Raw genomic sequence first — 26,093 nt, 5'->3', positions numbered from 1 at the left:
TTGTATTGGTCATTACTCATAAGTTGTTTTCTTCCTATGTGGTCTTGTACTTGTGTCTGTGGTTGTAGAAAAGTTAGGTAGATGGGTCTCTTATCGATAGTCATTTGTAATAATGATTTTGTTTTTAATAATTACTCCATAACTAATGATAAAACAGACGAAAGCATAGAGCATAATTACTCCATAAATATTTATTTTTTAGCACAAAAATATTGATACAAAGTTAAAAACTCCTTATCTAGTCTATATGGGTCCATATCGCTTATTTATACACATTGTTGTAGTATATAAGCTTTTTTATCTAGACAAATTTAATGACGATGATTGAGAATGATGTTGTGACTTTCATGGAAGATCAGGTCTATAGCTATTGATAGATTTTTTAAAAGTGATAATTAAATTGTAAAAAGGCATACTAGGCAAAAGAAGTAAAGATTTGAGGTATCAAAAAAGAAAGCGACATGTCGACCGGTGGCAAGTGGTGTTTCGCTAGATTTCACTACATAACATCCCAAACATATCAATACATGTGAAGAAAGCGTTTTTTGTTACCCTTTTTCTTCTTTGTTGCTTTCGTCCCCACTTCGCACTCTTATCCTCAGTCTCTCACCACTTGTTTCGTATATCTCTTAATTTGATTTGATAAAATCGTTGTAGATAATACGATACTAGTTGACTTGACCACCACTATCTTCACTCAGCTTTACACGCTTATGCCCGTGACATCTTTTACCAATATCTCTGCATCTTTGAATCATCACTTTTCCAAATAATATATAATCGAAATGTAAATAATGATTCTTCGTATTGCTAAACTTATATACTCCAGTTGCTGAATCAGGTTTCATGTGTATAGAAAAGTATAACCAAACTACAGTGTACAGTAGTACCACGTGATTGAAAAACATTATGAATACTACGACGGTCTCGCTCTGATCATAAACATATAACTTTCTCTTCTGAATCTGTTTTAGATAGTTTTTAATGTTTTAGTCTCAGTCAATAGTTATCTACATTTGTTGGAATATAGTTTTCGCTATTTTTGATACTTGACTTGTCAAATGCCATATCGTTTAGAATCTTCACTTGACTCACGGTTTTATTTAACAAGGTTCCAACAACACTGATTAAATTATCCTTTGCTTAATAATTTCCCCACACTCATCATTGCAGCTCTCGAGCTCTAGACTAATCACCAAACACCCCAACATCTTGTGTATCATCAGCATATACAATGTGCTAATTAGTAACCGCTTTCCAACTCCATTATCCATGTTTGATTAGCCAATTTTTATTTTCAAGAAAACTTCTACAAATCAGAGAGAGATATAGTAAAGTAAATGTTTAATTACAAAGAAAGATCAGAGAAAGATAAAAGAAAATGTTTATTTAATCTTTTTGCACATATCAATCTATATGCCAAAGAGCATTTACATTTATATTAACGACCTCGTATTCACTGCGCGTCATACAAATAAAGAAACTAATCAACAATCAGAACGAGATCAAATCAACCGTCGCCGATCTTTTCGCCACCGGAGACGCCGGCAACCTCGCCGTGAAATTCGGAAAAGAAACATCCTCGTACGCTCGCACGTCGTCCTCGAAATTGAGCGCGTAGCTCAACGGATCGTAGCTGAAATCCACAGAAGGATAGCTCTGGCTCTGGTGCCTCTGATGATGATGATGGTGGTGTTGATGAGCGCAGTTGCTGTTGCGGCACGTGACCTTGATGCGCGTCTTGACGCGGCGGCAACGATCTCTGATCTCGAGCTCCTGCGCGGTTGATTTGAGCCACTCGTAAGGAGATTTGGGAGTTCTTGATCCGATCATGGCTTCAGGCTCGACCACGGCGTTGGCTCCTAAGCAGCAGATGGGAGATCGCATTCTGTGGCCTCTCGTTGATCTAGCGGCGGAAGAGGGGGAACTGCATTCGTTGTACATCTTCTTGAGATTCTTTGAATAAATTTTTGTGTAGAGAAGATTTATTTTTTTGTTGTTGTTTTGAAGAACAAGAGAAGGAAGACGGGTGAGTGAGAAAAAGAAGGATTGGGGAGAGAATAAATAGGAATAAAAAAATAATTAAGGGAAGTAAGATAAGGCAGTCCGTGTGTGTCGCGTGGGCTTGGGCCCGGTCCCGCGTTTTTTATGCCGTTTTGTTTTGGTTTTCGTTTCTACCCACTGATTTGATATTACTTTGATATTTTTTATATTTAATTTAATTTTTATTCTAACCAATTACATTTTGCAATTTTTGATTTATATTTTAGTTATTTAAAAAAAAACAAGTCTAACCTTTGTGGTTTTAGTCATAACATAAGTATTATATTAGAAATTGTTATATATGTCTTATTATATAAAGTTCGTGCTATCTATTATCCAAAGAAAACAAATTCAATCAGCTCTTAGATTTGTTATATAAACTAGTAATAATTGTGTGTTAGAACAAGTCCAATGAAAAGATTTAAAAAGAGTATATACTATTAAAAAATTAAAAATAACAAAAAAAATAGGTGAGAAAATAAGGAAGAGTTATCTGCACCTATCTTTTTAGATATGGGTTTTATAATTATCATTTATTTGTTGGTTTCAACGTTTAAAAATAATTGAAATTGAAATTTTCTGTTAAAATATTAGTTTCTTAGAAACTTTGACAATTTTTAGAAACCTTACCATCTCATCTTCTTGATCTCGAATCTGAATTTTCAAACTCATCTCTGCATATTAACACCAACACACACTCAATAGAGCTATAATACTCCACTACATATGGGTCAGAGATTCCATCAAGCACCTCTGTGGTTAGTTGAGGAACCTTAACTCTTACTTGGTTTCTGATCACAGCATTTTGAGGCAGTAGTAGCAAGTGGTAAACTTTCCTGCTCCAATACATGTTTACTTTGGAGACTGATGTGTCTAAACGATGCATCAGTCAATAGAATGAAGACAGAGATGGAACAAACCTGTAACAGTGAGCTGACGAGCAGCAGAAACCACCTGAGATACATCATACATATAAAGCTATTTCCATAGATTCAGACCAAAGCTCAAAACGTTTAGCAAAATAACAAATATACCCCTTATTTATTTTTATTTTGTCGACGCCCCTTATTTATTTATATTTTACGTTTTAACCCATAAGGTTTAGTTTATATTATTGAAATTCTCAAATAAGCCCCTATATTTGTTGTCTGTTTTATTTCTCAACCCGAAGAATGTAGTGGCTGCGACGAGAACTTCACCTTAGAAGCTTGAACCCTAAACCCCTCTCGCGATCCAGATCCAGCTTCAGGTACGATTCCGATCACCTCCTCTCTAACCTTTAGCTCCGCATCTCCTATATCAAAACTTCGTACCGTTTAGAGTGTAAAATCACCAACTACTTGTCGTTTTAAGTGTAGAATCCGACCTCGTTCGGTGCCTTGGCAAGAGACATGAGATGGCTGAGATATCTAAACCAATGGCGTGGAACAGCGAAGGAAGCGTTGGAGCAAGTATCAATCGTCGCCAAGTTTCTCTGTTTGATCCACGTCACCGATCGTTACATAATCTCATCCACTCACGTCTGTAAACCATTGCAATTCAATCTCTTTCCCTTCATCTTCCACAAGTAATCTAATTAGGGTTTATATTGGGGGTTTTAAGGTTCAAGGTCCTAGCATGCTTCCGACGCTTAACCTCACCGGCGATGTCATCTTAGCTGAACATTTATCGCACCGGTTCGGTAAGATCGGTCTCGGCGACATTGTGTTGGTTCGGTCTCCGACAGATCCAACGAGGATGGTGACAAAGCGGATATTGGGTTTAGAAGGGCATAGACTCTCTTTCTCTGCTGACCCTTTGGTCGGTGATGGCTCAGTCAGCGTTGTGGTATGAGCTCTTCATTAAAAATTCAATCTTTTGGTAAAAAAATGTGCAAAGTTCTAAGCTTTAGGATTTGTTAACTCTATTTATGTGTTGCTTCTTGGAATAGGTTCCAAAAGGACATGTTTGGATTCAGGGGGATAACTTGTATGCTTCAACTGATTCACGTAATTTTGGACCTGTACCTTACAGTCTCATCGAAGGAAAAGCTCTTCTGCGGGTAAGTCTTTGGAGTTCGAGAACGTTCGTTTCTAGCCCTTAAGTTGTTGTGGGATATAGAAGTGGTAACTATATGTTTGCTTCTTTAGGTCTGGCCACCACGATTCTTCGGGTCATTGAGGTGACGATCATACACTTTCCGAATGAACTCATTTGAGTTGTGTAATGTATCATCCAGATTTCGATAAAATCACAAAAGTGGGATAAGCATTTTTGCTCGGTTTCTTTATTGGCAATATTAGAGAAAGCCATGGACCTTGACGTTGTTTTATAGCTGAAGCTACCTTTAATGTTAAGAGAGATTTGGGTTTGTTAATTGGGTATTGAGCAAAGTTTTAGATATGTTGACGGGTTAGTGGTGTGATCCCAATCTATATATGCCTGGTCTGACCCGTGATAGTTACTCTTGCCAACTTGCCGGGGAGTGTGTGTTTGACGTTTTACTAGTTAAAAGTTTTGCACTAATCTCTTAAAATGTCAATGACAATAGCCAATATAATTTCGAAACTTAGCAATGACAATCACTTCTTCAAAATTGCTTCATAAAGTAAAAAGGAGAAAATAGACGAGTAACTAATGATATGATTAAAATCTTCGACATGTTTGACTTTGGTAAAACATGTATAATACGTTTTTTGGATTGTATAGATAAGACCAAGATATTCAAATGTTTTTTTTAGGTGGATGGTTATTGCTTAACCAAATTTACAAAGTGGTGCTAAACAGAGAAGAAAAGGAATGGCACATCAGCATAATATCATACAGTAACTATCACCAGCATAATAGTATTGAATACAACATCATTGTTACTCCGCTTTTAATAATAGGGATTATCAGAATATACCGGGATAAAATAAGCATATTCTTTTTAATAAAAGGTTCTCAAATTAAATAATCACCAAAGTCTAGTCTACCATTGGTGGCGTGAAGCCATCAGTCTATACATAAAGATTCTTCTGTTTAAATTATCACATCATAATTGTTTATTGCATGATATATTAGACATAATTTTCCGTTAATAGAGGACTCTAACACGGTTTATACTCTCCCTATCGCCAAAACAAAAATCAATCTATTTGCTCTAAATCAATTACCCAAGTTTACAAAATTACTCTCGTGATCTTCACGCCACTATAGTAAAAGACTTTCCTTGCTAATAGAAAAAACTTGAAAAAAGCAAAAATGCAAAGCTAACAAAAGAGGTGCTTTGAGATAATACTAGAGTACTAGTGTATTATATATAGACTGTAATAAGAGCAATAATCACTTGACCCACTACATGACCATGACCAGGATCATGACCGTGTTAAATAACTCTAAATCTAGTGTCAGACATTGGATCACCAGTTAACACTTTTGTCTCTCGGATTGTTATGAAGAGGCTAGGTAAGGCTGGACACGTATGAGACTCGGCCACACGTGTTATAGCTATGTGGAACGAGGTGGTTTGATGTTGTTGGCCTATTGCTTTAACACAATGTATGTCCCGACCATACAAAACTAACTGTTTTGTCCCTAACTCACCCAACAAGAACTCCATGTGCCCCGCATTATTGACCCCCCTACTATCTTACATTATTTTATTTTCCTTAGATTTGTCTAAAATCAACCCGTTACGATCGTCCTACCTACTTTAGTATGTGTATAATGTACAGGCCCTAATGTTTAATATATCCGTTTTAGTTATTATACTATGTTAATGCCATCAAGTTTGAAATATTATTACTACGAATTACACAAAAGTTTGATATACTGGTACTATGAATTACAGAATATGGGTCTACCGAGACCATTTCTCTTTCATAAAATTGTCTCATCCACCACCAGAAGACAGGACAATATGTGGTTAGCTAATTTATCACCAAACCCGCTGTTTTTTTTGTTAGGCTATAAAGAAGATAACAAATTCCTTAAGCTCAGCCATGAATAAATCAATCAAATCTCGAAGATGCATTGACTTGGCTCCTTTCCATCTAGTAAGTCACCCAAAGATTATTACCTCACCTTAAAAGTGGACTACTATGACCCAAATCCTAAAGCCAACGTTAACTATATTCTTCAACAAGTCTTGACTGAATATACGTCTGTTTTGATGGCTACAAATAAGCACATTGGAATATGGCTGTTGAGAGATGTAGCATCTCACGTACAATCAAATTATTGGACAGTATATAATCGTTTTTCAAGAGCAAAAGCCGCTTAAAATTTAATTATAGTGCTAGTAGTTGTACCTCTGGTGTTGATAACATGTGTTTTAATTAATTACTTCACAAGTGTTGGAAGAATATTTCGAATCATTAGTTCCATCAATACCTAATTTGAGTCTAATGTCAAACAAAGTTGGATGATTCTCCTCCACTGAAACAAGTATAACGAATTATAGTTTCATTATGGTTATAACCTTGCTTTGAAGCCCCTCCAAGAATTTGGCCAATTCACCAGTAGGTTTGAGGTGAAAAGTTGTTGACATGTCTTTCATTGGTATAAATTAATGTCTCCCGAATAAAAATATGGCATTACGATGTTTCTGTACAAACCATTCTCTTTTTGTGGGCAAACCATATATAATGTGTGTTCGAATTGACGATTGCCAGTGCCTTCTACAGAACTAGATATGTCAACTTCTGTCTTTAGCTTCCCATCACTCGTCTCTTTAGTTAGTGTTATGTCTCTTCCAGCAAACATATATATATTCTTACGGTTTCACCTTGCCTATTAATAGAACCAATTAAAAGGAGAGGTCCAGCAACCCTCCTCAGCTATTTATGCTATAATCAGTGAGATCGTAAATGCTTGTTGATATTTTTACGTTCTATATTATTGTTGGATACTAGTAGCTACTTTTGAATATTAGCAACTAATATTTGATGTTAAGAGACCAAGTCTAACAAAGAATTCCACATAACGCGTGTTTCAGACCAACACGTATAAAAAAATTGTGCAGTTGAAAAGTTTGACATAAAAAAAATCTTATAATTACTTACATTTTTGTTTATAATTAATTATCAGTAATCTAATTTTTTAATTGAAAATATGTTGAAATAGGTAAACTATCTTATTTTTGTCAAAAATAGGTAAACAATGTAATAGTCAAATTGGTTTATTATACTCTTGTTTAAGTCACATTTTTGTATATAAGTATTTTTGTGAATACCGTAATGAAACTATTGGATCGTGAAGACAAATAAAAGACCACTGGAATTGTAAATCCAGCTCCTGCCAAAACAACGGGCAATGACATTTCGTAGTTATCACTGACATCTTCCTTAGTCATCATACGTTGCAGCTTTTGTAACTGTCCACAAAAGCTTTCCTTACGCTTCGAATGGTAACATCCATCCCGCACTGCACCGTAGTTAACAGTAATAAGAATCTATACATATACCATATATCTATACGTTTTTATAACTGTCAGAACTGCACTGCAGTTAAACCGCTTGTCCTGCACCGCTCAATCCACTGTTACCATTCGGAGCCTTAGTGTCGCCCTTCTCCGCCGTCGGATCAAGAACACGATTCATTTCGAAACGGCAAAACTGCCAAGTCGTAAAAAAAAAAAGAACTAAAAAGAAATAAATAAAAAGCCATTACTATTAGCTAACCATGGTTAAATTTGACTAACCCGATATAGAATCACCCAAATTTCGGAAAAGGTCAAACCCTTTTAAAGTATTTACAATTCATGCCATTGGGTCAGCTTTTGCTATAAATTCGGTTGCTGAGACTCGCTAGGTTTGCCGAACCAACCTCCCTCCGGGACCTTCTAAAGAGCAAAAATCTCTCAGTAGCCTCCTTCCTTCTTCTCAGAAGACTTCTTCTAAATCTCTCTTTTGACTTTTAAAATATGCAAAGAAAAACAATGGTGACAACATCCTCTCGTACCAAATCAAACGGCCATGTGCTCCGTTCTCAATCGCCGTCGGGTCGATTCTGCGGCGATTACTCCAAATCCACCCCGTCGTCGTCTTCGTCAACCTTCGCTTCGTCTACGAGCTCCAGCTTCTCGTCTCCGTCCTCATCCTTCTTCAGCAACCACCACCGATCCGCGTCTCCGACTCGCGTGAACCTATACAACCCTCAGCCGATTGCTCAGTCCTTTCGTTACTCTCTCGACAGCAGATCCATCTCCCCTACCAACAGATCCATCTCCGTTACGAAGAAGCCTCAGCCTAGCAGCCACCACCACCACCACCACCACAAGATCTCTTCCTCCCCGAGGAGGTGTATGTGCTCTCCGACGACGCATCCCGGATCTTTCCGATGTAGTCTTCACAAAAACGTCGCGAATCCGCACGGTCAAGGCGCGTCGTCGTCGTCGTATCCGACGAACAGTTTGAATATGAGGAGATCCGCGATGACGAATTCGCTGGTGAGAATCGGTGGGGTTGAAGGAGAGTGGGTGAGGAGAGCCTTGACGACTCTGATAAGGCCTTCGTCGCATCATCTGAGACGAAGGGCTGCTTATCAGCCTCGTCCCAGTAGGCTATCGAACATGTCGAAAGCCACCGAGTGTAATTGATCTTGGTTTTGATTTCAGATTTCAGGTTTCAGGTTTGCTCTTCTCTTTTCTCCGTTAGATCTGGAGAAGGAAGACTCTAATCTATAGCCGGTGGCGACTGTGGATGAGAATCTCAACCTTGGAATCGAGTTTTGTAAAACGAAGATGATCTTATAATTTTTTGTTTGTTGTTGGGTGAAGAAAGATGTATATATTTACTCTAAAAAAAAAAGAAGAAATGTCGGACTCGAGAAATTGAACCTAGCTAGAATCAAATCTATAAGAATCTGGTGAACTGATCTGAATCAAAATGTTCAATTCTGTTTTTTTTTTTACTTATTCATGAAACAAGTGAGATTTAGTCTCATATCCATTGTATTTGTATGCAGTGTTTGTCAGATTCCCGTTTATACGTTTCCCGTGAAGTCGACGTTCGTTGACCGTCCCGTTCACCGTTGTGCGTTCCGTTGATTTTCGAGGTATGCGTTGTTCGTCGTGTGAGGTATGGTATGTTCTTTTATTTATTTCGTTTTTGCTTGTTTATTTTTTTTTCTTTTTTGGGTGTGTTTTTTTTTTTTTTTTGCCTTTTTCTCCTATTTTGCAGGTTGCGTTTGGTAATGGAGTTTGAACTACTTTAGTACCCGGTTACATGGAATTGAAAGATGAACAAAAAATAACCAGCAGAAGTGACATAGAAAAATGGTTTCGAAATGGTCTTTCTGGATGAACATTGATGACAATATTTCACATAAGGACTGGAGGAAAAAACGAGAAAGTATATTTTGGATAGATGATGACTGACCAATTAGAAAACGACCGAACATGAAAATTAGCAGAGGATTTGCTGGAAAATAAATTTGAATAATCGGAAATTGGGAATCATTACATTCATGAACATCTAAGTTGAGAATATTTGAAAGAGGAGAAAACTAGAGCTAAGAGTGTTAAAGACCGTCTTTATGATCTTCGGAACTATTATACTCGATATTATACATCCAAGATACGTCCATCATTAGCATTAAATATTAGTGATGAATAGAAGGGTTGATTACCACAAAGTTGGATTAGACTTGTAAGCTTCTCTAAATTATGGATCCCTTCTGGTTAAGATCGGTTTATGTTCAATCTGTCTTGGTTTAAGCATTGAACCCATACAATTTTTCTTGGGATATACTACCAAATTGTCCCGTTTGGGTTTCGTTACATATACACATCCAGATAGTTTAGCTAACTGGCTCATATGTCAAGATTCTGTTCTAAGAATATGTCAAATTGACAGTGGCTCTCACTCTTTTTATAATCTACCGCTGCTTCATCAATACATGAGCACAAGAGATAACAATGATACATTGTATATGTTTTGAGACGCATCTCATGCTATTCTATACGATTTTGTAATTACACCCACCTGATTCTGTTACTGTGCGCGATGCTTTTGCAAAATACTTGCATTTCATGTTGTTTCGACTTGGCTGCTCTCAAAATGGGAAGAAGGGTCGGGGACAATTTATGTGAGCGTCAAATAGCTTTTTATGTCTTACGTTAGATCTTGTTTATTTAGAGTCTGGAGTTTAAATAATTGATAAGTCATAATTTTTGTTTTGTAAATTGGAGAATGGTAGTTGAAAAATAAATATCATATAATCAAATTATAGTGACATCATGAGAGATAAGCCGACTATAATTATTACTAATAGTGTTCTAGATCTTCTAAGAGGCGCATTGCAATAAATTGTACGAAAAACTGATGAAGAAAGGGTGAAATAAGGGATTCAATTTTATAAAAGACGAGAAAGGGGAATGAAGATGGGGGTAGACGTCTTCCTTACCTGTAACAGTATATGCCACCATCATATTGTTCAATTATTGATATCATACTACTAGATAAGTAGATATATTTACTCTTATATAGTAATATTGATATCTTTCTCATCATGAATTAGGTTCATTTCATAGTGACATCATAGCAAGCCGACCGACTAACTTGCAAAATTCCTAAAACGTAAACAAATATAAAGAGATATACTACTACTACTTTATTCCCAATTATTATCACCACACAAAAAAAAAAAGAGAGAGGACTTGGGCGTGATGATGCGTGAAAGCGATATTATTAGGATTTAGGTGCGCTGGAAACCAAACTTATTGTGATGTGCAACCAGAAATAAACTATTTAATCATCTTCATAATTAGCAGGGCGATGCTGTTTTAAGATGGTGCAACTAAGATTTCATCTTCCATATACAAAAGATTTGACGATTTTTAAACTTTACGCAAGTCTTTATACCATACATAGTTAATTAGATTTAGAATATATGTATCGATTGGCACTATTAGGCAATACACCATGTAGATAATGGCTGGCTGATTTTTTATTTTGGTTTTTAATAAATACAAAGTGTTACTTCTGATGTGTCCACCCCAACGAAGGCGTGAGCGTGAACATCCTTAAACGGCTTCCCAGAATTACTCTTCAGGAGAACGTGATATTTGATTGTGTTTAACTGAAGATGCTGTTAGTAGATTAATAAAAGGTTACATTCATTTGGTTAGTTCAAGTCAGAAAATGACGAAAGTGAGTGTGTTTTGCGTGGCGGATTGGAAATTCCTGAAAAAGACTTGAAGTTCGGGTTGCTTGTGTCCGAAGCGTGAGGTTACAAACTTAGTAATTTAGTATACCTTTTTCTCTTTTATTTCCATTGTCTCTACTGTAAGTTTTGTCAATATCATACTAAGCTATGTTCTCAAGTTCACACGTAATTTGTTGTTGTTGAGCTCTTGTTCATCTGACACGTTTGTGAGTGAGTTTATGTTCTCTGGTCAAACCGACTTTTAACCAAAGCAGATGAATAAGGACCATAATGCTATATTAATGACTATATTAATATCTACATAATTTCCTCCGAAATGCACTTCTTGTGTTGCCCTTTTCCTTTTGGCTTTTGATTCTTGAATTTCTAAAATCTTCTCTTTTGAGGTTTGTTGTTTAAAGAACGGACAACTTTAGTTGGCTCAACAAACAAGTTCTCATAGAAATTTAATTTAATTGTCGCTATTTAAAATATAGGTTAATTTGCCAAAACTAACCCACAACTTGATTTTAATCCCAAACCTATACCCAAACTTGAATCAAATGCAAAACTAACCTAAAAGCCTAGTGAAATTACAGCTAAGCCCCTTGTGACCAAACAAAAAAACAGAAGCCATTTTTACGAATATAGCCCCAGTAAATCGTCTGAGTCGTCTGAATTGTTGGAAGTCGTCTAGACGACTGAAGTTTCAGTCGTCTGGTACCAGCTTATTTTAAAAATAATTTATATATCTTGTAAAAAATATTTTGATGCGTGAAAAATAAAAATCAAGTAATTATAAACAGTTTTAAGTGATATAAATTAAGATATGATAAAATTGATTTGTTTTGAAGATAGATGAGTGGAAGTAGTGTATCATTATATTCTTTGGTTTAGGAGTTTGGCAAACATATGTTGTAGTATTGTATGTATTGTTAGGGTTAGATCTTGGAAAACTAAAATGTTTTTTTCAAAAATTAGTTTTCACCAATATGTGTTTATTTCTGTGTATAGTAAACACTTTTCAAGTTTGATTTGATTTTATGAAGTGTTTAATTAGATAAATAAGTTTAGGGGTTATGTTTAGGGTGTGGACGACTTATATTTCAGTCGTCTGTTGAATAATTTACACGGACGACGTATATTTATGTCGTCCAGACGACTTACTTGTAAGTCGTCCAGACGACTTACTTGTAAGTCGTCCAGACGACTTACTTGTAAGTCGTCTGGGAAGTCTTCTATTTTAGTTTCCCGCTAAAAATATTTAATTTCCCGCTAAAAATATTAAACTCTTCTGGACGACTTACATGTAAGTCGTCTGTTTTAATTTCTTCACCAGACGACTGAAATGTAAGTCGTCCAGGAAGTCGTCTGAGTCAAAAATATTTAATCTAATTGGATTTTTTGTCTCCCTATAAAAAGAAAAATTTACACATTCTCTCTCCTCCTCTCAAATGGCTGCAACAAAAATGTAATGTTCATCATTCTAAAACTCTCCAACCTCTCTCTAATCTCTTTGACTTGAAAACACCAAACTTTATATGAATTTTTCAGTTTTGTCTCATGTATTTCTTACTAATCTATCTCTTTTGCAGGTTTTTAATCAAGTGGTACTCATCTTCCACTAATTTAGAGGTAGATCTATTAATTTTAGATATGTATTTTTGTGTGTTCTATAAATGTAGATTTATCTAATCTTCCACTCATTTTCTCTATTTTTAAGTCATTTGAACGTTTTTGGATATGCAGGTTTTTCAGATCTGGATTTGATGTGCAGGTTTTTCAGATCTGGAAGACTTCTCGGACGACTTACCTGTTAGTCGTCTGGAAGTCGTCTGGACTTCTTGGAAGTCTTCTGACAAAGTCGTCTGGACTTCCAGGAAGTCGTCTGGACTTCTAGGAAGTCGTCTGGACTTCTAGGAAGTCGTCTGGATTTTTCTGAGCGTTTTGGTAAGTTCTTATGTCTGATTTTTCTTCATTTGGTAACTTCTTGTTGTATAAAGTTCTTACTTTTTTCCCAAACTAAAACTCTCCAAACCCACTCTAATCTCTTTGACTTGAAAACACCAAACTTTATATGAATTTTTCAATTTTGTCTCATGTCTTTGTTACTAATCTATTTTTTTTTTTGCAGGTTTTTAATTAGATGGTACTCATCTTCCACTAATTTAAAGGTAGATCTTTTATTTTTAGATATGTAATTTTGTGTGTTCTGTAAAAGTAGATTTATCTAATCTTCCATTCATTTTTTCTGTTTTTAAGCCATTTGAACGTTTTTGAATATGCAGGTTTTCCAGATCTGGATTTTATATGCAGGTTTTTCAGATCTGGAAGACTTCTGGGACGACTTACTTGTTAGTCGTCTGGAAGTCGTCTGGAAGTCGTCTGGACTTCCTGTAAAGTCGTCTGGAAGTCGTCTGAACTTCCTAAAAGTCTTCTGGCAAAGTCGTCTGAACTTCCTGGAAGTCGTCTGGACTTCTTAGAAGTCGTCTGGACTTCTTAAAAGTTGTCTGGTCTTGTCTACTCAAGTGGAATCCAAGCTTGTCTTTGTAGATGAATGATCTATAATAGTTTTGTTTGTGGTCTGTTTTGTGAATTGCATGTATACTCTTTTAGTTGTGAATTTTTTGTAAAATCAGTAATAATGTTTTCCAAGATGTATTAAATGTGCTAACAATGTGTTTACACATTTACAAATCAATGAAATAATAGACTTCAGTAGCCTTTTTCTTATCTTTGGATCTCTCATATGCAATAATAAACTCCAATGGCCTTTTTTCATCTTAATAAACAAGAATGTTGGTAAGAGATGGAAACAAATAATAGTAACTAGTCAAAACATATCATATTTTTTATAAGTTTGCATTGAAAAACTTAGTAAAATTTAGTAAAACTAAGGGAGAGAACATATTTTGTAAATATGAGTTTTACATATCTTGAAGTTACTTATCACTCTTAAAAATACAAGTTATTCAAAAACTAACGTAGAAGACTTAAAAACTAGTGGAGAAGACGCGGACGACTTCAATCTAAGTTGTCTAGACGACTAAACTATATGTCGTCTGGTCAACGCAGAGGTTATTTTTGCAATTGACTTTGAAATCTGTTATTTCGGACGACTGAAAGTTAAGTCGTCTACTATTGTTTGGTTAAAAAAAAACTCCAAAAAAGCTAGACGACTTACATTTCAGTCGTCAGAGGTTAGTTTTGCATTTGACTGAATTATTTCAGAAGTTTGACTTTTTGGACGACTTACATTTCAGTCGTCTAGTGAAAATTAAAATAATAATATTTTTTAAAAAGTAGACGACTTACAGTTAAGTCGTCATAGGTTAGTTTTGCAATTGAAAAAAAAAACTTCAAGATTTAATTATATACAGACGACTTATAATTCAGTCGTCCACGAGACGACTGAAATGTAAGTCGTCCAAGATTTACGAGGTTTGACCAGAATCTCGAAAAAAAGTCCTAGACGACTTACAATTAAGTCGTCTGGTGGACGACTGAATTATAAGTTGTCTGTGTATAATTAAATCTTGAAGTTTTTTTTTTTCAATTGCAAAACTAACCTATGACTACTTAATTGTAAGTCATTTACTTTAAAAAAAATATTATTATTTTAATTTTCGCCAGACGACTGAAATGTAAGTCGTCTGGGGAAGTCAAACTTCTGAAATTATCCAGTCAAATGCAAAACTAACCTATGACGACTGAAATGTAAGTCGTCTAGGTTCTTTGGAATTTTTTTTGAAACCAAACAATAGTAGACGACTTAACTTTCAGTCGTCTCAGGTTACAGATTTCAAAGTCAATTGCAAAAATAACCTCTGCGTTGACCAGACGACTTCCAGGTAAGTCGTCTACAGCCAGACGACTGAAAGGTAAGTCGTCTACAGCGAGACGACTTCCCAAGTAAGTCGTCTGACGAACAGATCTGGAAAAAAACTCGATGTCATACCTTAAATTGGTGAGATAAGTTCCTTAGCATACATAAGGCTTCTCCAAGCACACAGAATCACAAACGAAAGTCACCCACCCATAATCGTTAGCTTCTATGACTTTATGAACCATAAAAATTTTAGAATCAAAATCTTGGGTTTTTTTAGCTCATTGTGGAGAGAAAGTGAGAGATATGTTGTGTTTAGTTCACAAGAATGGAAAAAGAAGAAGGGTAAATCGATTTTGGGAGCATTAAGAGCTTCAAATTGGTTGTTCATGGTGGTTGTGGTATTGATGACAATGGCAATCTTGTAATTACTTGAAGATGATGAGGGTGAGAGAGTAAAAATGTCATTTTCGAAAATAAAAAATAAAAAAAAATTGATGGCATTTTCGTAAATTATATGAACTTGTGGGGTGAATAGGGCAAAACCAATTTAAAAAAAAAAGAGAGGTTAGTTTTGTGTTTGACTTTAAGTTGTAGGTCAATTTTGCAAAAATCCCTAAAATATAATGGAAAATATCAGAAAATGATCATTGAGCTTGCTATCAACTTATTTAAATATTTTAATTTATTTAAAGACCTAGACCAAAAGTATAAGTTTACAATTGATGACTTATGTTCTTTCCAGACGATCATAATCTGCGAGCTATATATGATCCTTCTCTTTTGGCAACGATATCCAGTCTTGATGAATCCTAAGTTGATAATATTTTGTTTATTAACAATTTTACATTAAAAAAAAAAACTTAAGGAACTGGTCAACAACGGCAGTTCAGTGATCGAGGAGACCTAGCTAGATATTCAACATATTTTTCTGTGGAATACCTCATTTTAGTTGTGACATCTAACTATCAAAACCAAAAGATTGCGGTCACATATGAAGGTCTTCAATCTGATAATTTAGGTTTTAATAAATACAAAGCGTTAGTCAGCAGCCGAGGTGGGGGAAACGAGAAATGAGTGATGAGTAGTGAACCACACGCTTTCAATAAGATTAGTAATTAACCATAGCTAGAGAAGAGCCGATCCAGAGACACTACATGTGACGATGAGAAACCACCAAGAGTTTATATAACATTTTTCGTTCTTCCATGCTGGTTTGGCATTTTTCACTTTATTTTTCTCTATCCTAAAACTCATCCACATTCTTTTTGTGAGTTCGTGATTCTGTCTCCTGTACAATTCAAATCGATCCATCCACACATACTCTTCAAACAAAACAAGATACTTGTTGTCTTTATCAATGTAATTCATATTCGTAGATAATCTACAACCACTCATAATAGAGAATATACAAAATAAAATCGAAGTAGAAAACGGCAACGGCAATTGGAATCTAGTGTGAGCTCCCGCCGGAAAAATAGAAGTTGAGGAACGAAGAAGTGTAGTTGATTGCGAAAAGTGAGGTTAAAATGTAAGAAAAGAGTTGAAACTTAATAGTCATGACAAAATATATTGCGTACGTCCATGAAATTGTGTGAATTGCTCCACCCCAGGCTCTGATAACGACAATCAATCTTTACGTTTCGAAGTACAGCTTTTTACTAAATTACAATTATGGAGTTCATAAAATCCCATGTCCCAACCATTTGACGATATTTTTTTAATTAGTTCCTTGATTCTTTAATCCTTTATATAAGGACCAATATCTAGTTGACAAGTCGCAAAATGAGCTCATGTATCAAAATAATTGGAACAAAAAAAAGCACAAGCCTAAGGAATTAGTCTATGGTTTAAGTATTGGGCCGGCCCATCGAGAAGCCTATCCAAGTTTTGGCCTAGTATGATTACAAAAGTTCGAAAGCATGAGCCAATATACGTTCCTCTTATAAGGTGGGACCGTGGGATCAAACCTATAAACATTTTTTTGAAGAAAATTTTACATTCACACGTACTTTTTCCTTCTTCCATATCACCTAGACATACTCTCTACATGTGGAGTACTTTAGTGTAGTCAAATGACTGAACTACCCTAAAACCATGACTACTCTAGTTAACTCTTCTTACCATAGTTAAATTTATTATTTTTTACACACAACCCAATTTACCTATTTACCAAGTTTTATTTTCTCCTCCCTCTCTCTCGTCTCCTGCTTTTCACCAACCCTAATTGTCGCTGATTTTCCTTCCCCGCCACATCTCTACGTCGACGGTTTAACCCTAGCCGAGATCCTCTCAAATCTCCGATTACTCAACACAATCCTCTCAGACAATCTCAAATTACTATATCCTCTAAAAAATCATAAATGTCGTTGATTAATCTCTCCTTGCTGCAGCTCTAGTTTCACCCGGTCTTGTTCGTCGATTCTCCGTCGATACGAAGTTAGAAGAAGTACATGTATAAAATGGTGATGTTATAACGGAAGGTGATGGCGTGACTAATTGGTGGTGGTGGCGTGACGAATCATTGATCTCCTCGTTGCCGGTGGCAGAGCGTGAAGGAGGAGCAGAAAAGCTTGATGGTGGAGGACGAGACATGACGTGGTCAAGCTGGACTGGTGGTGCTGTTAGACAGAGAAGTCGCCGGAGTGACCACACCAACTTTGACCATAACCAAAAAATGTGCAAAAACCTATACCTATGACCACACCGACTTTGACCATAATAAACCTACTTTACCGCTTAAAGCATCGTTGTACTGCTTTCAACGAGAACTGTCCGATTTTTTCCTAAAATATATTCATCTAACGGCTAGCAAATAATATGCCTGTTTCATGTACTACCAATTTTTGACCATTTAATTGGGACCAGCCCATGTAACGACAATCTCCAAGGAAGTTGCTTAACCCCTTTAGACTTAACCAAGGTTAGAAAGGTTGTCCACCAGAAGGGCTTTTTGGGGAGTGAAAGAGTTAAAGTAAGGGAAAAAGTACATCTCATTCACAAAGTATGTGAACATGCAAAAAACAATAGGAAAGTACCCCTAGACGTAAACGTCTCTTTTTTGAATAACATCTCATTACTAGTATTAGTAATTAATTTGAAAAGATATAATTATGTGGTGATATAGCTGCAACTGGAGCTCCTATACTGTCCCTTAGGCAAAGAAAGCGGATTCAAGAACCCGTTTAACCCAATAGTGTGATTGTGGGAGAATAGTGGGATTGTGAGAGTGGTGGCTTTTGAAGACTTGCCAGCTGAAGATTTCATGAGAAAAGAAGATCCATTTGTGGTTATCATGTTGAAGAAATCGTAAACGAAATCCAAGACAAGGGAAAAGCAGATCTATTTCCGGTTTGGAACCAGACATTGATTTTGTGGTGGAAGATGTTTTGCATTCTCTATTGATTCTTGACATATGGGACCATGACAAGTTTGGCAAGGGAAGATAAATGTTAAATAAACTAAACATAATTTATGTATGAATCTACAAATATAATATAAAATAGGGAGAGTGATAATTAATGACACTTGACTGTTGGAATAAGCTTGTTTCATTTGACTATGAATGAAGAACGAACAATTGAGGAAGAAGATTAGGGATCTAGGGGTTGAAATGGTGGAGCCAACCTGCGTAAAAAGAAAAAGAGTTTTATTAGTCACGTGTGATACATACACATGATCAATGAAATTAAAAGGAAATCATCTTATTAAATAAGAATAGGAAATAACTGAATTAGCATTTTTAGAATAGTAATTTTCCTTACATTGTTGCTAAAGGTTTTGCTATATATATTGAAGAGACACAGATTCGTCTTTCTTACTGTTCGGTCTGAAACACAAAAGTTGTTATCATGTTCTCGGAGATGTCTGTTTACGGCAGTTACTCTAACGGAGACGGCTTCTTCGGATCCAACGGTGGTCACGACGGTCCTCTCTTGCAACCGCCGTCGGAGATTGAGTCTGATGAGGGAACTGCTCTCAGAGAATGGAGAAGACAGAATGCAATTCATCTCGAGGAGAAGGAGAAGAGAGAAAAGGAGTTGTGGAACCAAATAATTGAGGAAGCTAATCAATTCAAAGAGGAGTTTCATAAGAAGAGAGAGCAAACTTGTGAAAATAACAAAGCAGCTAACCGGGAGAAAGAAAAGCTGTATGTGGAGAACCAAGAGAAGTTTTACGCGGAAGCCAGCAAGAACTACTGGAAGGCAATAGCAGAGCTAGTTCCTAAAGAGGTTCCAACTATAGAGAAACGAAGAGGGAAGAAAGAGGAAGATCCCAAGAAGCCTTCAATCTCTGTGATTCAAGGTCCAAAGCCTGACAAGCCAACCGATCTCTCAAGAATGAGACAGATATTGCTGAAGCTCAAACAGCACCCAAAGAATGTTCAAACAAAGCCCACCGAGGCTGTTGCTGCTGCTTAATAAGCCATCTTTGTTTTTCATCTTTGTGTGTTATATATACAGCTGAGATATTGTAAGGGCACATGTGTGGGTTATTATTAACATAGTTATGTCATGTTGGATGATACTTGATAGCATTCATGTTTAAACTCAATCAGAATTCATTAAGAAGTGGTTAAATAATTAAAAAAAACGATCATTAATAATAATAACAGCTTTTCTGAAATCTTATTTTCGCTTCTTCTGAAGGCAATCCAACGTTTCTTTTTTTCTTAACCACAATCCAACACGAGTGATGTTAGAAGGAGAGTTTCAAGAGTGTTATATATGAGTTAGATGGAGCTAAATCAGAGGAGATTTGTATCCATCTCAAATGGACTCCAAGGCTTTAAGCTCAAAGACGCATCTTGATTCTGCTCTTGCCTGTCAGCACAATTACTTTACCTTTTCTTATTGTCGTTTCTTTGCTTTTTTCTGTTGTATAGTGTACTGGTGACTGATGTTACTCATCCTTCCTTCCTTGCCATGCAAGAAAGCAATATAAATAAGTTTCAAAAAAGCATAAAAGAAAGTAATATAATTAAAGAAAAGCATACACTTATTTTGTTAATATATTGTAATTTGTGACTGAATTGAGAGATATTCGTGTAGATTGCGTTTTTGGCCTTTTAGGGATTTTTCAAAATCTTGAGTATTATCGCAAATAGCACAATGAAAATATTTTTTCGCTAAAATATAGACATCGTACTATTACTGATGATCTTTTCATGAATCGTATAGCCCTTACATATAAAACAGGAATATTTTAAAATTTTATTGAGGAATAATTCCCAATTATACCTAACAAATCTCAACCAAATCGATAAATTTGCGTTGAATGTAATCTATGTTTTTAATATAATTATTTCTATGTGTTGATAAGTACCATAACTTAAATCTAAGTCAATCTTCAAAGCAATAAAAAACGAATAAAAAGCAAAATATATTTTGTTTGAGAACCGATCGAACCACTTCCAACCTAAACCGTGCCAAAAAAAAAAAAACCACAAAGAGAGTCACGTTTAATTACTTGAATGGCATGCATTGACCAAAACAATAAAATTAATTGAATTTGTTAACCAAAAAATCTGAAACCGGATAATGCGCCAATCAGTAACACACATATAAATAGTTCAGTATAGGGAAGTAAATAAAACAAAAGAGTAATAAACCTGAGAGAACCAAAACAAACACACAACCCTAATTAACATTCATCCTTTCTTCTTGATCAGCTCTTCTTTTTTCTTCTGTTAAATCAAAACAAACCATAATTATATTAGATTATAGATTCCTAATCACGCCTCGAAGTAGTAGATCAGGAATAGGATATAAGTTACTAATTACTAATGGCGGATCTCACTTGTACGACGCCGTTTGTGTTATATCCATTACTCGTGATCATCCTCTTCTTCTACTCAGTTAACCACCGTAGCGGATTTCTCTCCTCCGTCGTCGACGACGATCCTTCGTGTCATCTCTCCGTCTCCCCGCCGTCTTCTCCTGAATCAGTTCTCTCTTACTTCAGATTCTTTCCTTTACGTTCTTCTTCGTCATGTCTCACCACTCTCAACAACGTACGTTCAAACTCTTCTTCTTGTTTTGTTAACTTTGTTTCTTTTTATTTTCTTGTGTTATGTCTTTTTAGTGTTAGCTATGTTAGCTACGAGATTTTCTATTCATTTTTTTAAATTAATGTTGTTTTATAATGAAACAGTCTTCGTCAGAAGGTACGGTGGTAAAAGAAGTCGATGAAGCGGCGGAGAGAATCGAAGAAGGTTTGGCGATGGCTAGAGCCGCCATAAAGAAAGCCGGAGAAGTGGATCTCCGTCGTCGTCGTGATCGGAGGAATGGTTCGGATTCGGGATTCGCATCAAATGGATCTATCTATCTCAACGCTTTTACTTTTCATCAGTTAAGACCTTTTCTTTCTCCTATTTTTGCTTCTTCTCTATCTATACATATTTAGGTTTAAGCACATGATGTTATGAAAAATATACAAATTAGTATACAGTTTTTTTTTTTAAACATCATTGTGTAGTTTGATCACTAGGCATTTCCCTTGTTAGATTTGAATTAGTTTGGCTTAATAAATAGTGGAGATTTAATAAATAAATGTAGATAACAAGTAGGTGCTCAATAGATATGTACTCTCTTCCTTTTTGTTTTCGCCAACTTTTACTCTAAACCAACTAAAAATAGTATGTGTCAGCATCAAAGTTCTATATGACTTTCCATTTTTAGTAACCTGTGCAATACTGGAGTTTCCAATTTTGTTTAATACTTTCGAGTAAAGTGTAGTTTTAGCTTTTAGTTCTCTCCATACCTTTTCTCTCAATCTCTCAATAGTTTGACCTTTGCAAACATAATCATTCACCTTTTTCGTACTTCTATGCTAAAAAGTGTCAAAAGTCTTACACTATACTCTCCATTTATAGATATAATAATATAGTTATGCATATGTAATGTTTTTCTAAATAATTTCATTACAGGAGCCACAAAGAGATGGAGAAGAGATTTAAGATATGGACATATAGAGAAGGAGAGGCTCCTCTGTTTCACAAAGGTCCTCTCAACGACATTTACGCTATCGAAGGCCACTTCATGGACGAGATCGAGAACGGGAAAAGCCGCTTCGCCGCAGCTTCACCGGAGGAAGCAACCGTGTTCTACATCCCTGTAGGGATCGTCAACATAATACGATTTGTCTATAGGCCTTACATTAGCTACTCACGTGACCGTCTCCAAAACATTGTCAAAGACTACATCTCTCTCGTCTCTGACCGTTACCCTTACTGGAATCGAAGTCGCGGCGCTGACCATTTCTTCCTCTCGTGTCACGATTGGGTGAGTAATAGTCACACATTTCTTGTGAAATTATTTTTTAAGAAAACTAACCCTAACTATTCCTTGTTGTTCAAGGCACCTGATGTTTCAGCGGTAGATCCAGCACTATACAAGAATTTCATCAGAGCTCTCTGCAACGCCAACGCATCAGAGGGATTCAAACCGATAAGAGACGTTTCTTTGCCTGAGATCAAGATTAAATACGGCAAACTAGGGCTTACACACAGCGGAGAATCACCTCAGAAGCGCAAACACTTGGCGTTTTTCGCCGGAGGGTCTCACGGAGAAGTCAGGAAAGTACTTTTCAAACACTGGAAAGGAAAGGACAAGGACGTCCTTGTCTACGAGTATCTCCCCAAGTCAATGAGCTACACGAAACTTATGGACCAAGCAAAGTTTTGTCTGTGTCCCAGCGGCTGGGAAGTGGCGAGTCCGAGAATCGTGGAGGCTTTTTACTCTGGTTGCGTTCCGGTTATCATAGCTGATTCTTACGTTCTCCCGTTTAGCGACGTGTTGAACTGGAAGACGTTCTCGGTTCATGTTTCTGTAGAGAAGATACCTGAGATTAAGAAGATTTTGGAAGCGGTATCTGAGGAAGAGTACTTGGAGATGCAGAAGAGAGTTCTTGAGGTTAGGAAACACTTTGTGGTGAACAGACCGTCTAAGGCGTATGATATGTTGCATATGATTATGCATTCTATTTGGTTACGTAGGCTTAATGTTCGTATTCCTCTTTGATAGCGATACTATATAGTGTTATACTCTTTGGTAGATGAATACACATATCAAGTTGACAAGTTCTATTAAATATCTAAGACTATGACTTCTTCTCGTGTTGCATTTTATATTTAGAGAAGGTTGACAAAGTCAAGAACGCGACATAGTGATGAGTTTTATCGAGTCAAAGTCAGCATCATCGTTGCAAACTCCTAAAAGCAATAAAATATTGTTACGGAAACGTCTTTATAAAGAGGAAGAGAGAGAGAGGAAAGAGAGCTTCATATTTTTCTCGAGCTCTCTTCTGTTCTAACTAATTTTCGTGTCTAGATAAAGATGAGTTTATGTTCAGATATCTCTCTACATTCTGTTCCTCTTTGGAGCAGAGCATGTTCTGTTTATAATTTACACGACCAAGACTGTGTTCTACTCTACCCTGAGCTTCTTTCCTCTCCATTGAACAAGTCTCTTGCCATCAAAACCTTTGATTCGTCTGGCGTTGTCTCTGTTGGAGAATACAAAGTCAAAGCTAGTCTTTCCTCCACTCTTCAGAGCATTTTCGATAAGTATGGTGACATCGCATCAGATTCCAAGCTCAAATCTCTCTCCACAAGGACATACCATCTCGAGACTCTAGCCGAGGTTGTTATTGAGCTTCAATCAACGCCTCTGCATCGGCTGACTGAATCACGAGCCGGTGAGATTCTAGCGATCGTTAAGGACATAGAGACGGCAAAGATCCGAGTAAGTTGGTTCCGGTCTGTTCTTGAGGAGGTTGTTGAGGCAACCAGGTTTATAAAAAGACGTGATACGGTAGCTAGAGAGAAAGAGGCGTGCGAGCAAGGTTTGGTTCTTGCCAAGCAAGAAATGGAGTTGAGGTTGAAGAAGCTTGCAGACAAGGAAAAAGAGATGAGGGAGTTCCGGGAGAGATTGATGAAGACAACAGGGAAACTGGGGTCTTTGGAGATGAAGCGGTCGTGTCTTGACAAGAGATTCGAGTTTCTGAGATCTAAGGTCGAGAAGTTTCAGGGTCAATCTGTTTTTACGGACATTTTGTGAAGCATCTAATGTCAAGAACTTCTATGATTACATATAGATCACATGATTAGAAATTTGAACAAATATTCACAAATCATCTAGCAAATGCTATAACTTAGCCGTTTTATATCCCACCCTTATGTATCACATATCACAGCATATATTGCATTGGAAACAAACATGAATGAACAATTGAGCATTCACAGTGAAAAATAACATTTTAAAATAACGATCGATTCTCTACATCAAAGCACAAAAACACACACATTTTACACCATGCATTACCACAGATTACAAAACCAAAGCAGAGCCTGATGAATTCCCAAGAAGGGAAAGGCGAGAAGAGAATGTATTCTTACTTGAAACAAGAAGGAAGACTTGGCCCGTGGCAAACAAAGGCCATCGCGATATATACAACCACTGCGAGTGCAAGTATCAGTGCAATCCTGTACAAGGAAAAAAAAACAAGCCCATGACCCAAGAAAACCAACAACAAGAACTCTAAAGACAATGTAAGGTTATAAAATCTACTTTCAAACAAATGATCAACTCCACAAGAAAACTTACGTAAGCTTAACATTTCTCCACCACATGACGCTTCTGAAACGGCGAGCTTGCTTCCTGAAACGAAAAGTGTTCCCTTGCATGTTTGCCGTTTTATCAACTAGCAACTCCAGACGCTCCCCTCTGTCCAAGACTTTATCGATATTCTCAATCATCACGTTCCTAACCTGAAAACGAAAACAAACGCAAGCAGAAAATTAATAAAAATGCCAAAGAAATGAACAAAGACTATAGTAACTAGTGAAGATAAACTGATGGAAAAAAAAAACTATTTGATGTCATATCAATTAGAGAACACACAAAAAAGAAGAAGAAAAGAGAGTTTTAAAGGCATCTCCAAAAATAGAGTAAGCCACCGGAGATCGTCTAAGCAATTGTACCTGAGTCATTTCACCTTTGATTCTGCTAACCCTGTCAGCATTGGGATCGTTGGAATAGTATTCCATCTGCTGACTCAACACCCTCGAAAACTCATCGTTCATGGAGTAGGCTTGAGCAGAGTGAATCGCACGGCCGTATGTTCTCACAAACCTCTGATGAATCTCCTCCAGAAACGCAAACGGAACACTCCCTGACGCATATAGAAAAAATAGTTCGTATTAAAAACACTTTAACTAAACCAAACTCTCATATACACAAACAAACAGTTTTTAGCTTCCAAATCCCTAGAATTGAGCTTCCGCATAACCGATTAAAAAAATCGAATTAAAAATAAATAAAGTAAAAACTGAGAAGATTGGGCTTTACTTCCGGCGGTTTCATCGGCCATACAGAGGACGGTGAGACCATCGGTTCGCTTCACGTGGAAGACGTACCGATCCTGAGAGTAGGACACGTGGCTATCCACATCTTCGCCGGGCAGCTTCTCCAAAATCTGCTTCGCGATTGAGCTCGCGTTGGTCGAAGTGGCGCTAAACTCCGATAACACCACCGATCCACGAGCCACCAGCGCATATAAGATCGCCATCTACTCCAGCAACTGTAGAAACCTCAGATCTTGACTACAACGAAGGAGATGAACACAATCTCTCGCCACAAACTGATCAATTCGACTGCGAAATCTCAGAATGGTTCAAGCACCGACTCGCAAATCGAAGTATCTCTCGTCTTTAGCAATTAACAATGATTTTAAAAGTCTTTAATCTGAAGCCCGCTTACAGTGACCACTTTTTTGAATTTTGAATATTTTTAGGCGCAACAACGTATCTGGCCCCATTCTAAAACTTTTTGGGCTTGTGGCCCAATTCTAATTACTGTCATACACTGCCCATTATTATTTTTTTAATTAACATACTTCTTTTCACAGTTAATATTTCATGGGTTTTTTAATATATATACTCAATTGTTGAAAAGTGCAAACTATGAAATAATGAAATTGTATTTTAAGAAAATAAAACAAGTATATGATTGTATGAACGGAGTGACCAAATCATAGTGGTTTCAAAAGCAGACAACACACTTTTCTGTTTTAATATTGAGTTCAAATTATAAAAATATATATATAATATTTGGAA

The 26,093-nt window shown here is 36.5% G+C and overlaps 7 protein-coding genes across 12 annotated transcripts; 5 read left to right on the top strand and 2 right to left on the bottom strand.

Moving 5' to 3' along the window:
• Positions 1-1,364: 1,364 nt before the first annotated feature.
• On the bottom strand, positions 1,365-2,057 carry LOC103846755. Its single transcript, XM_009123751.3, has one exon. The coding sequence runs from the start codon at positions 1,942-1,944 to the stop codon at positions 1,495-1,497; it is 450 nt and encodes a 149-aa protein (XP_009121999.1). The 5' UTR covers positions 1,945-2,057; the 3' UTR covers positions 1,365-1,494.
• A 243-nt stretch (positions 2,058-2,300) lies between these two features.
• LOC103846754 (mitochondrial inner membrane protease subunit 1) lies at positions 2,301-4,542 on the top strand. Of its 4 annotated transcripts, none has more exons than XM_009123749.3 (5): positions 2,301-3,292; positions 3,402-3,563; positions 3,653-3,870; positions 3,974-4,084; positions 4,173-4,425. In XM_009123749.3, the coding sequence occupies exons 2-5, from the start codon at positions 3,440-3,442 to the stop codon at positions 4,206-4,208; spliced, it is 489 nt and encodes a 162-aa protein (XP_009121997.1). In that variant the 5' UTR covers positions 2,301-3,292; positions 3,402-3,439; the 3' UTR covers positions 4,209-4,425. The 4 variants fall into 4 exon arrangements, with proteins under 4 accessions (XP_009121997.1, XP_009121995.1, XP_009121998.1 ...); XM_009123747.3 differs by having other exon boundaries at positions 3,066-3,292; positions 3,646-3,870; positions 4,173-4,542; XM_009123750.3 differs by having other exon boundaries at positions 3,182-3,292; positions 3,397-3,563; positions 4,173-4,542.
• A 2,780-nt stretch (positions 4,543-7,322) lies between these two features.
• LOC103846753 (putative protein TPRXL) lies at positions 7,323-9,778 on the top strand. 2 transcript variants are annotated; one of them, XM_009123746.3, is made up of 2 exons: positions 7,323-8,634; positions 8,971-9,778. In XM_009123746.3, exon 1 carries the CDS (start codon positions 7,928-7,930, stop codon positions 8,600-8,602), a length of 675 nt encoding a protein of 224 aa, XP_009121994.1. In that variant the 5' UTR covers positions 7,323-7,927; the 3' UTR covers positions 8,603-8,634; positions 8,971-9,778. The 2 variants fall into 2 exon arrangements, 1 of the variants encoding a protein (XP_009121994.1); XR_628710.3 differs by having other exon boundaries at positions 7,332-8,871; positions 8,971-9,767.
• Positions 9,779-15,511: 5,733 nt separating this feature from the next.
• LOC103846752 (clathrin light chain 2) lies at positions 15,512-19,501 on the top strand. Its single transcript, XM_009123744.3, has one exon. It carries the CDS (start codon positions 18,829-18,831, stop codon positions 19,396-19,398), a length of 570 nt encoding a protein of 189 aa, XP_009121992.1. The 5' UTR covers positions 15,512-18,828; the 3' UTR covers positions 19,399-19,501.
• A 285-nt stretch (positions 19,502-19,786) lies between these two features.
• LOC103846751 (probable glycosyltransferase At5g11130) lies at positions 19,787-23,063 on the top strand. Of its 2 annotated transcripts, XM_009123743.3 has the most exons (4): positions 19,787-20,990; positions 21,131-21,327; positions 21,906-22,260; positions 22,336-23,063. In XM_009123743.3, exons 1-4 carry the CDS (start codon positions 20,763-20,765, stop codon positions 22,996-22,998), a joined length of 1,443 nt encoding a protein of 480 aa, XP_009121991.1. In that variant the 5' UTR covers positions 19,787-20,762; the 3' UTR covers positions 22,999-23,063. The 2 variants fall into 2 exon arrangements, with proteins under 2 accessions (XP_009121991.1, XP_033138524.1); XM_033282633.1 differs by having other exon boundaries at positions 21,906-23,063.
• Positions 23,064-23,261: 198 nt separating this feature from the next.
• LOC103846750 lies at positions 23,262-24,352 on the top strand. Its single transcript, XM_009123742.3, has one exon. It carries the CDS (start codon positions 23,314-23,316, stop codon positions 24,034-24,036), a length of 723 nt encoding a protein of 240 aa, XP_009121990.1. The 5' UTR covers positions 23,262-23,313; the 3' UTR covers positions 24,037-24,352.
• LOC103846749 (vesicle-associated membrane protein 713) lies at positions 24,163-25,778 on the bottom strand. The gene is made up of 4 exons (XM_009123741.3): positions 25,327-25,778; positions 24,960-25,150; positions 24,583-24,746; positions 24,163-24,461 (listed from the first exon to the last, which is right to left on the bottom strand). Exons 1-4 carry the CDS (start codon positions 25,544-25,546, stop codon positions 24,371-24,373), a joined length of 666 nt encoding a protein of 221 aa, XP_009121989.2. The 5' UTR covers positions 25,547-25,778; the 3' UTR covers positions 24,163-24,370.
• Between the last annotated feature and the right edge of the window lie 315 nt (positions 25,779-26,093).

Source organism: Brassica rapa, chromosome A10, assembly GCF_000309985.2.
Source record: "Brassica rapa cultivar Chiifu-401-42 chromosome A10, CAAS_Brap_v3.01, whole genome shotgun sequence".
NCBI lineage: Eukaryota > Viridiplantae > Streptophyta > Magnoliopsida > Brassicales > Brassicaceae > Brassica > Brassica rapa.
The sequence above is the reverse complement of the archived record's forward strand: the minus strand, read 5'-3'. Positions and strand labels throughout refer to the sequence as shown.

Bases quoted from the DNA above. Each gene is read 5' to 3' on its own strand.
- LOC103846754 (XM_009123747.3), top strand. From the start codon at position 3,435: ATGAGATGGCTGAGATATCTAAACCAATGGCGTGGAACAGCGAAGGAA. The intron at 3,871-3,973 runs GTATGAGCTCTT...TTCTTGGAATAG, and splicing joins ATGGCTCAGTCAGCGTTGTG to GTTCCAAAAGGACATGTTTG. The intron at 4,085-4,172 runs GTAAGTCTTTGG...TTGCTTCTTTAG, and splicing joins AAGGAAAAGCTCTTCTGCGG to GTCTGGCCACCACGATTCTT.
- LOC103846755 (XM_009123751.3), bottom strand. From the start codon at position 1,944: ATGTACAACGAATGCAGTTCCCCCTCTTCCGCCGCTAGATCAACGAGA.
- LOC103846753 (XM_009123746.3), top strand. From the start codon at position 7,928: ATGCAAAGAAAAACAATGGTGACAACATCCTCTCGTACCAAATCAAAC.
- LOC103846749 (XM_009123741.3), bottom strand. From the start codon at position 25,546: ATGGCGATCTTATATGCGCTGGTGGCTCGTGGATCGGTGGTGTTATCG. The intron at 24,747-24,959 runs GTACAATTGCTT...TTTCGTTTTCAG, and splicing joins TCAAAGGTGAAATGACTCAG to GTTAGGAACGTGATGATTGA. The intron at 24,462-24,582 runs GTAAGTTTTCTT...TTCCTTGTACAG, and splicing joins TGGAGAAATGTTAAGCTTAC to GATTGCACTGATACTTGCAC.
- LOC103846750 (XM_009123742.3), top strand. From the start codon at position 23,314: ATGAGTTTATGTTCAGATATCTCTCTACATTCTGTTCCTCTTTGGAGC.
- LOC103846751 (XM_033282633.1), top strand. From the start codon at position 20,763: ATGGCGGATCTCACTTGTACGACGCCGTTTGTGTTATATCCATTACTC. The intron at 20,991-21,130 runs GTACGTTCAAAC...ATAATGAAACAG, and splicing joins GTCTCACCACTCTCAACAAC to TCTTCGTCAGAAGGTACGGT. The intron at 21,328-21,905 runs GTTAAGACCTTT...ATTTCATTACAG, and splicing joins AACGCTTTTACTTTTCATCA to GAGCCACAAAGAGATGGAGA.
- LOC103846752 (XM_009123744.3), top strand. From the start codon at position 18,829: ATGTTCTCGGAGATGTCTGTTTACGGCAGTTACTCTAACGGAGACGGC.